The 13,963-nt window shown below is 42.2% G+C and overlaps 1 protein-coding gene across 1 annotated transcript in view; it reads right to left on the bottom strand.

The window, feature by feature from the left end:
• LOC117429310 (protein AATF) overlaps positions 1-13,963 on the bottom strand; it is a 32,249-nt gene that overhangs the window by 7,495 nt on the left and 10,791 nt on the right. The window contains exons 7-11 of the mRNA XM_058997834.1: positions 12,891-13,055; positions 12,542-12,625; positions 8,423-8,490; positions 7,664-7,744; positions 6,541-6,612 (exon numbers count right to left, since the gene is read on the bottom strand). Coding sequence (XP_058853817.1) covers positions 6,541-6,612; positions 7,664-7,744; positions 8,423-8,490; positions 12,542-12,625; positions 12,891-13,055 — 470 coding nt within the window. The remainder of the gene's footprint in view (positions 1-6,540; positions 6,613-7,663; positions 7,745-8,422; positions 8,491-12,541; positions 12,626-12,890; positions 13,056-13,963) is intronic.

A 13,963-nucleotide genomic window follows, 5' to 3' on the forward strand; every position in this document is an offset into this window, starting at 1 on the left:
GGTAGAGTGTGCCTCAGGACCAGGACTGCAAATGTAAAACATGGTGTGCTGCATGCTGCACAGTGCAGGAAGCCTGGCCACTAGATGGCAGTGTTTGATACTCTTCTCCCCACCTGAGCAGCAGAGCTCTGCAGAGCCCATATAAACGATCTCGGGGAGCTGCTATCAACACTGCCAGCGCTTTGTAGAGAGCGACGGGAGCCGTTTCAATCCTCCTCCTCTCCCTCTCCCGCGCAGGTCAGCTCCAGGGCTCCCAGCCAGAGCAAATGCTTTTTAGCCCCGAAGCTTTCAAAATTACGAACTGTGACCCCTCACCTCAGGCTCTAGCGGGGGAGATCTGGTAAAAATTTCATAAATATTTATAAAATATTTCTGGTGGAGACATTCTTTATATATGCTTCTCCCTTTTAGCGCTTGTATTCATTTCAATGCATGCTGGAATTCTCATTTTTACATTTTAAAATGACTCCCGATTGATAGCAGAATAAACATACTGGGATCTAGTGTTCAAGTGAAAACATTGTGTATACCCAGCACCAAGGCACCTCTCGTTATCCACTTCAATTACAGGGTCCATGGAGGTTTACACACACACACACACACACACACACACACACAAACAGACGGCTACAAAAAGAAAATAAGCACAATAGGGGAGTGACGTCAAGGCTCAAGACATGTACAATAAATAACACACACATCATTGCATTTATAAAATAACTACTTCCGTTCACATTTTTTTCCCTAGTTTCATCTCATCTTTATCCACGTGTGCACCATGCACATTAAAAGGGCACGGTTGCAACATTTCCCCAAAACAAATCCAATCATTCGAGTAACACTTAATATTTACAGAAATAAGATCTGGAATCCTTTACTATCAACAGTATTTTACAGCATCTACTCAAGCAATAAAACATTTTAAAAAAACACCCATTCCAGTCTCTCTCTCTCAAGATAGAAAGTATGCCGACATTACGGAGGTGATCCGAGTCTCAATCCAGACTAGCTTTAATGAGGCAGCCCTGACCATGCCCACAGCAGGCCCACTGATTTGGTAAAAGGACTTTGAAGGGCAGGATATCCACAAACCCAAGGGGCAAACTGTTTAGATCTGCTGATAGAGCAGGCTGGAGGTAGAGTTTGAGCCGGTCTACAATGTGACCTGGAGCAGTTCATACACATTAACACGCACACACACGCGAACACGCACACGCATGCTTTGAAATGAAACTGCACATCACTCTAGTTGTTGCTTCAGGAATGGCTAGCCTTCCGTCAGTGTGTTTCTACACTCTATTGTTGAAATGTAGAATGTATTTGTTCTTTTTAGAACAGGTTTTTACTAATTTATGATGAAATTAAATATATTCTAGAATACTCATATAGATAGAATTTCAGAATGAATTAGAAGGAAAAACCAAACTAAAATTATCCAAAAGCTTTACTACTTTATTAATTTTTTTGTATTATTTAAAACTATGGAAGATATCACCCTGTTTTATTTTTGTGTTAAATTTGCTTTATACGTTTATCATGTACAGGCAGATCTTTAAATTCTTCAGTATGTAATGTCTGTCTGAATGAAGATGCCCTTTATTGGAATAGCAACATATATTGCTTCATTGTTTTTTTTTCTATAATACAAAAAAAGAAAGACAGACAAAGAAAAATACAACACTGCAACCAAGCCCGTGTCCCCTTGCCACTGTACTGAAGCTCTTCTGGGTTTGTATTATGCTTCTGAACGCAATGTGTACTATTGGCATGTGTTTCCTCCGTTGTGTTTAAGTGATGGGCTAATATTTAGACAAAACAGCCAATATAAAAAGAAATATAGAAAAAAAAGGGAGGAGATATATAATTTTAGTTAATCTAATTAACAAAAAACAAATGAGCGCTGCTTGAACGGGTGCTGCTGAGCACACACTGCCAGGGCTGGATAAATGCAGGGATGGAGCCCCAGACTCACAGCTAATAGAACATTAGCAAGCTAGATCGAAGGCTGAAATTGATGTTGCTCAGGCAGGGTAACAAACTGAACCAGCGCATTACAGAGGGAAGGAGGGAGGGGGCTAGGTGGCGCAGCCTCGTGTCTCACTCCTGGAGACCTGGGTTCAAATCCAGCTTCTTAGGTCACAAGTGAAAAGGGTTCAGCCGACAGCGGACAGCAGTGACAATGGTGTAATCCACATGACAGAACAAACAAGCTGAGCCCTGCACAAACAGGCTTTACTGCAAGAATGATTTAAACAGGGTCTTCAATTGTGGGCTTAATCTCAATCAGTTAATGTTATTGTTTTATTTAAATAAGGTTGTTTTTTTTTCCCCTAGAACAGCATATACAGTAGTGTTTTATACATACATACAGAATGCTAAAACTCACGAGTTAAAGATTTAGAATAAATGGGTTTATGTGATTTAAAACACGCTTTTCAACCTTAGGGAAAGATCAAAGACTCCACAAGAATATATATTAAAGTTGGAGTTTAGGTTTTGTGAATAGGAAAAAGAAATCATTCATTCACGACTTTGAAACGACCCCCCAAAGCACCAAAAAAAAGAGAGAACAGGAAAAAAATATATTATGCAAGTCTGGTAGAAAATGTACCAGGCAGGAAGACACCAAGAACGAGCTATGAATTGGATGTGAATAAAAGTGCCTCAAAGTCACAGGATGATTTCTATAAATCGCATGCACTCGACTGCACACTAGATAAGCAGGGAAGGGAGTGTAGCTGTGCAGCAGGAGGCTGCTTGTCAGGGAAGCGCTAGTGATTTTAATCCTCAATCCCTGTTTGAAATGCATGGCCAGGGTCAGGGATTAAAATACGCTCCGATTATCAGATAATGCATGCGTCCCTGTTTCAGCACCTGCCAGTCCGGCAGTCACAGGGGGAGTAGCCTCTCAGAGAGGTAGCGGTGAGGGGTTGGGGGTCCAGGACAGGCAGCCCTATTGGAGGGGTAAACTGTGAGGGGGCGGCAGGGTCACAGGGAGAGCAGCACTACAGCACTGACTCATGACGCTTTCTTTACATATCTGTGTTGTATCGTAACAGAAGTAGGTGTCGTTTGTATCGTGATGCAAGACCAAAAGCACAACGAAGCTCACTGCAGATCACCAAATGGTTCTTGAATTGATAAGAAGTAGGTCTGATAGTTGGTACGGATACACTCTCTCCCGGTCGCAATTAATATTTGTCTTTTAACAAGACGGTCCATCATTAAAATGACCATTTCGATCTTATTGTGCATCACAAAAGCAGTCAAGTAAAGAAAATTCCACGGATTGGGATACACATTGCACTGTAACCTGCGTATCACATCAGGACACATACTGCATTGTAACCTGCATATCGCATCGGGATACATATTGCACCTTAACCTGCACATCGCATCATGACATTATTGTATAGCGACACCCCTATTAATTGATAAAGCAAACTGGGTTACATTAAAAAATATATAGACAAGCTTTAAAAGGGGTTATTCATTTACAAGACTCAGGCAACCTATGCCGAAGGTCGTTTCCTTTGTAGTCTGGTCTGGTTTCAGACTGTAGTGCTGTACAGGGACATTGCTTCCTAACCCTTCCAGGGAATCCCAAGCCAAAGGTGAAGCATGTTTTTTTTTCATAAAGGTCACAGATCATTTTAGATGTTACCGCCCCTGATCACATGAGCTACTACAGTAGAAGGTTACTGATCCTATGTAAATCAAGGGAACCTCTGGAACAGCAGACAAACTGTGGGAGATACTGGTCTCTCTGATACCAGTAAACAGTTAGAATAGGATGGGATTTCAAAGACAGGTTTACACTGTGCACACAGCTCCTATTCACCACAGACAATACATGCAGTGCTTTAACCAGTTACATTACGAATCTGCCAGCTACCTCGAACTGCAATGCAAACAAGCGGAACGTTGAATGGTACTATTAAAAACACTCGGCACCACTAGAACGACTGCACGCCAAGGTCGAACCCTTGATTCATTTATATATTTAAAGTATTTGGATAAATACATCAGTGGAAGTCCACAAGCCTCTGCAGTAAAGTGCTGCATCAATTTCAGGGATTGCAAACAGCCAGGCTGTTAAACAAATCATGTTATTGTTTATATACAGCCTTTGCTAATCCTGAAAGCATCCTTCCCAGAGCCCCCTCAAAGTCATATAGCTTCATATCTGCACTGCGCTGCGGAACGGGCTTGCACCTGAAAGCGTCTCCTTCGCCCTTCATTACAATAACAGCATAAATACCCTTTGGCACCGTCGCTGTACTGGATGCTGTCTTTAATGATGATGTATGGGTGTCCCTTTTCCTCCGAGCTGCCTGGGGGGGTCACACTGTGACACTGTTCTGCGAGTATCAACAAGCGAATTAGAAACCATGTCAATCTAACTTAATGCAGGGCTGTAATCCTCTCCAAGAGGCCGATCAGATCTCCGCCATGAGTTATGTTCGTTTGGTAATCTGATAAGAAAGAGAGCAAGCTTCTAATAAGAGTAACGAAGGGCGTTAATGATGCTGTAAAAAGTGTGCCGTGTCAAGTAAAATATCGCTTTCGACACTGTGTCCGATTAGATCGCAGGTGCACAGCAGCCCTCCCTTCCCTGAACTCCAACAGACCTTTATCTGGTAAAGATAATGCTTACAGGAGGTGGAGGTGTCTTTTCTGGTATGGATTGCGATGATTGGGGTTCAAATGCAGTTCAGAGCAAAGAGTGGGAAAAGCGCTCCGTGTAAATTAAAGAAGACGCCCTCGAACAACATTTTGAAATCAGAATCCATTCTCAATCCTTCATTTTATTTCTTGTTTATTTTGAATTATATTAAAGAAAGTAATCTGGTGCATTCAAACACAGGAATAACACCAGACATAGATGTATCGGCTACTCTCAATTACAGCAATAGACAAAGTTCAGACCGCAGAATTAAAGCACAACTGCACTACAACCACCTAACGGACAGTGGACACCTACTACGTAAATGTGAGGTTAAATGCAATGTAAACCGATAAGGAACACAAAATGGAGAGACTCTGAGAAATCCACAGTCCTAAACAAAATGCCAAATGACAAAATAAATACTATTACACACAGTAACCAAAAGATCCGTGATTGATATGCAAATACGATGCTGACCCACAGCACTCAAGCCATTTAGAGTTTTAAAACACTGAGGTACAACGTGGAAGTCACTGCCCTGTAGTCCTCATTTCATAGTAAAAGTACGGTAGATATTTTTTTCAGCACTCTGTTCATGTTTGGTGTTTTTTGCACTGGAGAAGCCTACCAGAGTAAAGTCACCATTATGGCTGTGTTACTTCACGCTGCTTCCAAGAGTAAACCTGGAACACAAGTTCAGTGTGTGACTGTGTGTCTCTGTCGCTTCAAGCAAATGGTTTCCACTTCTTCAATCTCCTCAAAGGGCTCAGAACACAATCTAAAAACAAAAGAACCAGGACAGCACTCACCCATCTCCAGCTCTTGTCACCATTAATCAAAGCGAATTAAAAAGGACTGCCAAAAGCCAGGATTTATGAATATATTACAAGCCTAATTTGTATTCAATAGATCAGGTTTATTATAAAAACTTCCCCGTGGAGGACTAATTTTTCAAACAAGAAACATGCAGAGCTGCTTTCAACACAATGCTCACCACGCCACTTAATTTAACCTGAGAATGATCGGTCGCAATCTAATGTTCCAAGTGAGCATTTGTGCATGTCTTAAAATGACTCCTACACTGGCATGCCTACGCTTGCAATTGTCAGCTTTAAAAGAAGCATTTCATAAAGGATCTGCAATATTGTAGCACTTGTAAACTTTGGGAATTGCCTGTTTTAACTGGGGACTAAACTTATAAAACATGCTTAAAAAAATAACAAACTATTTAAATACAGTTTTTGCATGATCATATATTTACTGTGGTTCTACATATTGTTAAAATGAACAGATGATATCTGTGGTTCTGGACACGCTGTTCAGAATGTGGTTAAGAGAGTGCATCACTAAAGTCCACAGAGTTTAAAAATCTGACCGGATATGAACCACAAAATACTTTATAGTGAGCATAAGAGCAGATGAGTGTATCACTTCAAATGTAAATGGATACATGGGACTGAGAAGAACTACCTACAGTATGCATGTCTCTTTACTATAAAAAGCTACACTCCCCATGAAAGTCTGCACGAGAGGAGAGATCTGTGATGAAGTACAGTAGCAGGGGGCAGTTCACGAAACTGAACATCCTAAATTAGAGGATAAGCGCACAGCCCTGAGGCCATGTGGAGAGGAGAGAGGGTGGGCTGTGGCAGCACTAGATTTATGGAAATGTGAGAGTGTGCGCTGCTGTAATTACAGGAGCCTGTGTCTGGCCACATCTCTCCAGCAGATCTGACCGAGGCTGTGTTTTGATGCGGGTGACGAATGGCGATCTGATAAGGAGAGATGGAGAGGCTGACGGGTTGAAGAACGGGTCAATATCACCGCGTCATGGAAAGGGGTTTGATGAACGCCATTAATCTATTACTTACCGGGCATCATCATTCATTGTGCTGTGGTCAATAGGTGCCATGAAGTTCACCAGCTTACTGTGGGCGTGGAATCTAAGAATAGAAAAAGAAAGAAAGAAAGACAGAAAGAAAAGACATTTTTGCAAAATGAAAATGTTTCTATAAAACAAGCATTTTGTGATCAGTTGAAGACTAGGAGTGGCAATGAATCTAATTAAGTAATTAGTGTAATTTATTCATTCATTTTGTATTGGTTATCCAACTTACCATGGAGGTGGTATTTAATTAAAAAAAAAACCTAAATAGGCTTTATATATTTAATCTAAATAAACTGTTGTTCAGAGATAATGATGCAACATGCAGGAGAAACTTTCCTTCTTGCCACACAAATCTGATAAGTTAATAGCAATGGCAGCTCTCCTTCCAGGTTCATGTCTCTATTGTACAGTAATGTGGAGCTGCTCAGGTCAGAGGAGGAACCTCCTCAGGGGTGTGTGTGTGTGTGTGTGTGTGTGTGCGTGTGCGTGTGCGTGTGCGTGAGGTTGACAGATCAGAATACTGAGATCTAATAATTACAGGCTTTGTAGACCAACAGAGTAGCAGCTGCCTCTATAAATAAATGACCTCTGACATCGACCTCAGAAATGACAGTGTCTGGACTAGCTCACTGCGACATCACTGATTTTTCATCGTTTGTTTCTTCTTCTGGTTAAACTGTGCCACACTGAACGAGAGGGAATGTGTGCACTACTTCACTGCACGCTGACCTGCATTCAAATCGTACCCTTTTTTTTTTTGTAAGTCTTGTACGATAATCTGGTTTTGCAGCTATATCCAAATTAAGTTAAAACAGCAAATTACTGTACCACGTAAATCAAATCAATATAAATAAGCAAAACTGATTAATTCATACATTAAAGCTATTCTTCCCTTTTGCATGACAGTATTTTATTTGTTATTTTGTTGCACAAGGTATAGGAAATCATTCTTCCACTTTGCCAGTTCTTTTGGGACACCTGTTGTATTTGTAGGTACTTTAGACCACACCTTAAACTAAAATCCGTCAATGATAGAGATTCCACTTGATCCCCAAGTACAGGCATACAACAAAGCACAGACAGGGTTCAGCAGGATCAGGACGTACCTCACTTTCCTTCCTTTGCTGGCTTTCGTGTCCATCTTCTTTTTGATCTTGCTTCGGAGTTTCTGAATGGCCAGCCACTGTCTGGACAAAGGAGGACGCGTTTTAGGTTAAGTAACTTGGAAACGCTTGGAAATGCACAGAACCTAAACGGCCTGTTGCAAGGGAAATTGAAGCATAACAATTTTGAACTAAATCATGGTTTGACATTTATATGGCTTACCTAAAGCAAAACCAGTAAATTACAGGGTTTTTTTTTTTTATTTTCATCTGACCGGCTGAAGTTAGGAATGCTGCAGCCAGTCAGACTATAGTACAGCTGCTTCCTTTAATTACTAGGAACCCTTCATAATGCATGAGGTATTTAGGAAATATCATTAGCTATTGAATGGTCTTTCCCAAAAGATTTAGTTTTTGGTTTTTTTTTCCCCCCCTCCCGTTGTGGGTGTAATTTCCAGAATGCAAGGTAGTGTGCAAAGATTGTGTATTCTGTGCTGCAGTCTGTGTGTGCAGGCTCCCCCCTGTTGGGCTGGCTAGCAGCCACTTTCCCCGTCTGTGAAGAGTACGCTCTGGGTAATGAGCTGCTCACACCAGGAGAGGAGAGCCCATTTAAAATAAATCACACAAACTTCAGACAGTTCACTCGGTCTCAAAAGGTTGATGGCCCGATTCGCTAGGATCGTAGGCCGGTTACCATTCCCCCAGATACTGGGGAATACAGTCTTGCAGAATCATGTCCGAGACTTCGAAAGGGAGACCCACCTGCCCATAGCGACTTGATCGTTGGCATCCAACGCGCTGGTCTTCTTCTCAATCAGTTCTCGGAGAAGCTGAAAAGAAGCAAGAAGGTCATTATTACAGGCACACCAACGCTTCAGTCTAGGTGCCGTGCAGGAGTTTGAAAGATAAAAACGGAGCTCGATGGAACGCATCGGAGGCACGGACACTGTGGACGACACAGTGAACAGTTCGTCAAGGTCAAGGACATTCTTATGCCACATCATTCTTACAATTGTTGCAAGGAGGCTGTGTGGTCCAGTGGTTAAAGAAAAGGGCTTGCAACCAGAAGGTCCCCGGTTCAAATCCAACCTCAGCCACTGACTCATTGTGTGACCCTGAGCAAGTCACTTAACCTCCTTGTGCTCCGTCTTTCGGGTGAGACGTTGTTGTAAGTGACTCTGCAGCTGATGCATAGTTCACACACCCTAGTCTCTGTAAGTCGCCTTGGATAAAGGCGTCTGCTAAATAAACAAATAATAACTTGTTCAGTTTGGAGAAGCCCCAAGGCATCAAAGGATAAAATCTAGTACAGGCACAGCACCTGTATCCTCCCGGCTTCCAACCCAACAGACTTTTGCAATTAGCTTCATTATGTGTGGAGGTGCTTAGGAAACACAAAGGCTGGCACAACCTACATTGTGCTGCAACAGAACACCCCCTGATCCCACGCTAGATAATTTCACAAACAAAAAATACTAATTCTGTAACGGGAAGAATAAAGTGGAACTGAAATCCTGATACAAGCTGGAAGGAGGAGCAGACAAGATTTTCAGAACACCTAGAACGAGATAGAGAGATAGGCAGACAGACAGAATAAAAGATTAAGATGAAAATGCTCCAAGAAGAAAATATATATTATTTATTTCTTAGCAGACGCTCTTTATTATATATATATATATTATATATATATATATATATATTTTAGTTCAAAGAGCTATAAATAAATATATATCTAGCACGTTTGCTTTTCACATTTCTATAAACATATCAAGTTCTTTTCTCCTCCAGTTAATTTTGAGAGCATGTTTTAAGAAACGCAGCACACGCTTTCCTCCAGTGGCTCCCCGATAGGATTGGTGTTGGCAGGGAGAGGAGCGAGACACGAGTTTATTATCGCCCCGACGCAGCGTGTTATTCCACTGCCATGTTTATCCGACCGATTCCCAACATCTTTCTGGCAGACAATCCATCAGTTTATCTCTCCTACTTCATCACCGTCACTCCTGGCAGCTAAATACAAGCCCCAAATCTGCTGCGACACAGATCTACCACATTGTACACCGGTGTAGCACCACCGTTCAGTAAACAGGGGCCCTAAAGGCCAAGCGCACTACAGATTGCTGTTTCTGGAAAGAGCAGCTTACCAAAAGCAGCAGGGGAGGCTTTAGATAAAAAAAATAAAAGCATTCTCCCTCCTGTTTAAAGCTGCAGTCTCCACAATCACCTTCAACCCTTTACTAAATGAGCCCTTTGCTACGCTACTCTGGAGTCTACCCTTCTGTGCACCATACAAGACTTGTTGGTTTTTCCATTTGCTTTGGTTAGCCTCCTCGCAGCATTTTTGTGTGAACTACACAACGCAGCACAAGCAGGAGGTTATGCATACGATCTTCCAGTGCCACTGCAGTTCGATGACGCAAAACCTTTTTTTTTTTTTTTTTTTTTAAGTTCGCCATGGGTGCATGAGGTATGAAAATTCTTAAATATAATACTACAAAATGATCTGCAACGTTCACACGTCAGAGAGTTTAAGCTTCACCGTCACAGCCAGTAGTAAAGTGTGCGATTCTGCTGTAGTTAGTAATCCAGTATAATCACACCATCTGCTCCAGCAGTTCCAGAATGGAGAGCGGCCAGCACTACTTCATGCACAGAAGCACCTGCTACTCTGTGGAGCTCTCCCATCCACCAAGCAAACCCAACGAAGTTAGGATCCAAATGGGTAAGGCTGCAGGAAAGACACAGATCCAGCTCTAGATAACACCTTAATTTAAATGCGTCGTGTTTGCCATCAATATATGACCTTCTGTCCTGACACGGTCAGGTTGGATTTTTTTTCCCCCCACAATTTACATTTTCTCTCTTTTTGCAACACCATAAAAATCATAAACTTTACACATTTCCATCTCCCCCCCCCCCCAGCCCCTATACCTGCAGGAATTTCTTATTTCTAGGCTCAAAACACCATCCTCTAATCGCTGAACTACAATTGCGTCATCTTGTGCAAAATACATATGAATAAGAATGAGGAAGAGTGTGACGCCGTGTCTGTCAAGGGGGCTGAGTTCCCTACAATTACGTCTACACAATGAAGCAGTAATCTTTACAGATCACCTATTTTCTAAAATGTATTGGAGGGAGGGGGTGTGTGTTTTTAGGGAGGGATGGGGGAAGAGAAGAGTTGGAGAGGAAAATGAATGTGCGATTGCCTCACAGCTCAGCAGATGTCTGCCAGTGATGTATGAGGCTGTGAGGAGCTATGGGAGCCGGCCAGCCAAAGAGCGACTAAGTGATTACAGTCTACACAGTCCCTAGCACCATATTTAGAGTCTGCGGGGTTCCGTGACTCGGCCCCCTCCCCTGGTGTGCGTGCCAGATGTTGGGAGCTGGTGTTGTTCTGGCTGACTGTGCAAGGGTGGCAGCAGTTGGCACAGCGGTCGCACAATCTGGAGGGTTTATTATTTATTTAAATTTTTCTTCTTTCTTTCTCCCTGCAGATGCTGTGCTAACAAGTGTCGCTCATTATTCACTCCTCTCGCAGCTTTCCCAGACTCGGATGTTTCTCCTCTGGGAACTGACCAAGATAAAGTTTTGAATGGCAGGGCCATTTGTTTTAATCAGGTGTTTGCAGACACTTTCCCCCGACCTCCATTAGTTGACATTTTAATTTAAATTAACCCCACCACTGCCCTAATTAACCCCCCCTTTGCAGAGACTGGTTCAGAGCAGCCATGTTAAGGATTAACACTGTGTGCAATGTAAAGCATATCTTTGTAATGAAATTATATATACCAAGATAGAACGATCGTGACTCCTAAAATCTTGATAATGAGATCTGCTCAGATAATTCAGGGTACAAAGGTATAGATATATAGATTATATATATATATATATAGATATATATAGTGTCCAATTATTTTACCATTGGTTTTCACAGCAGTCCAATTATGTTCTCGCCCCGCAGATCCCCGGATCGACAGTGGCGGTGGCTCACTCCCGCACCCTGGAGTCAGCCCTGCAGGTGTCCACAGAAGCTCTCCAGTAGGGAGCACTGGAGCTTGGCAAGGTGCTTTTGTAATTTCAATCCGGTGTAGTACAGACAGACACTTCTGGTGCATGGATGCCACACTGCTACTTAAACCCGAACATGTTCGGTTGGACACCGTTACCAAACCGTAGTTTAGATAATTTTAACATACAAACCACAGCAGCAAGGAACTACATTTTGGAAACTTAACGGAAGTCAACGTTTAGCCCCACCTATCAGATCTAGAATTGTTCCTCTTCTTGACGAATCAGACATGATTTATGGCACACAGTGAGACTTGCTGACAGAAATGTTTCCTTGCATGCAAATCAGCAGCTCCAGCACTGGCCCCAGTGTGCCCTGCACAGCGAGGTTATGCACATTAAATTACATACATAACTGGCATATAAAAACCAGACTCAAAGCAAATTCAGCACTAGCAAGTGTTTTAGGAATTTAAATTCATGCAATTAAAACGAGAGAATGACGCCTTATCAACAATGTGCAATCAAATAAATTCTCCATATCGGTATCCCTTTCTTCTCTGCATGCATTTCCTCAATGTGCTTACCACTGCTCTCTCACGGAATAGGGAAAGGCTTGATGGACAACTAGGCTGTCTACATTAAGAAAAGCAGTAGCGTTGCTTCTCCTCCTTAGCTTTAGATAATCAATAATTGCAGTAACCCCCACACCACTTCAAGTGTCAACACCAGAATGTATCGTTGGACTGAATTTCTTTCCCCAGCTAAAAGCTTTAATTGGGTCCCAAATCTGTTTTGTAGACAAATAAAAAGTCTGTGCCGTCAATAGAAAAGTCAATAGTGTAGAGTAATAAAACAAACAGCACCCACCTGATGGTAAAAATCATCATCGTCGAAAATCTCTTCATCCAGGTCTTTGAGATGTGCATTAGCCCTCGCTGTGGACTCCGCCTCCTGTAAACACAAGAATGGCGTCAAGACTCGGTGATCAAGCTGGACCCATTTACTGGAGATTGTACTGGAACATGGCAACTGCAGCACTGGCACACAGCTGCATGCATCTGCAGGGGATCTACATCATTATAAAATTTATTTAGGGAGCTGGAAAGGCTGTGTGCTAGTATAAAACACATCCCAGTGCGATGGTGGATTGAACCTCTGCTGCTTCTTGTTACAGCTGAGAGTGCCTAACCCCCAGCCCCGCCCTCTTCGTACTCACCGGTGCCTTGGGGTCAAGCACCATGGCCGCAGTGACTTCCTGCTCCGGCTGCCCCAGGACCCTGTATTCTGACCGCTTGGTCTGTGTCCGTTTCAAGAGCCGCTCCTTCGACAGCATGATCTGTTCAACCTGAGTGAGGATGTTGCGTTCAAACGCAGCGAAACCCTGAAACAAAACAAACCCAAGGAGCAATAACATTAAAGTCTATTAACAACATGCATTGGTTTAGAAGGGCAGTTAAACTTTGGAAACAGAGTACTCCTGATTGAAGTGTTGGAAATAGAAATAACTGAGGCGACAGAATTTGTCATTTTTATATTTTCATTTTACAGTCCTGCTTAGTTTCAGAAGTCAGATACAGTAAAGCCTGCAAAGACCCTTCTCAGAAAGAGAGCACATTAGAACTTAGAAAACTCAAAACAGTATTTTACAGGTAGTACTTTTGGGAGGTTGGAACAAACAGCTTGTCTTCAGGACAAGAAATAAAGATCAAAGAGGAATGAAGCAGTCAGGCTCGGTCAATGCAAATATAGGAGCCTCCAGCTGTATTTCACGCATTGATTTTTTTTTGTACCGCAGTACTATTTAAATGTTATATGGAGCAATTATACAGGTGGTGCAGCGACAGCAATGACTGACGGTCTTTGGCAGGGTGCTCCAGAATCGGGGCAGGAAAAATGCATAACTTTACTTGCAAGGTCTTCTGTGTCGTTGCTATTTTCAAGCTTTACTTTCGACTGCGTTTTTATTTTTTTTTAATACTTCATCCCACTGTGGACAGCTAAGTGGTGAAGAATGAGTATATTAACAACTGTACATACTTGGGTATTTGCAGCTTGATTTTCTTGTTTTTACTACATTATGTTTAAAATGCGTGACTTTAAAAAGGTCATTATAACACAGGAGTTACGCCAAGTTATCTCAACAGAAGATTCCACGAGATGTTATTGTCAGGAGAAAAGTTTCTTTTGTCTTTTCAGTGCTTTATGACTGATTGTCTCCACTCAAACTAGCCCCGTTTTCACTCTGTCTCTGTTTATTACCTGAAGTTCAAACTAGCCCTGTTTTCACAC

The sequence above is a fragment of the Acipenser ruthenus genome, chromosome 24 (assembly GCF_902713425.1).
Source record: "Acipenser ruthenus chromosome 24, fAciRut3.2 maternal haplotype, whole genome shotgun sequence".
Classification (NCBI taxonomy): domain Eukaryota; kingdom Metazoa; phylum Chordata; class Actinopteri; order Acipenseriformes; family Acipenseridae; genus Acipenser; species Acipenser ruthenus.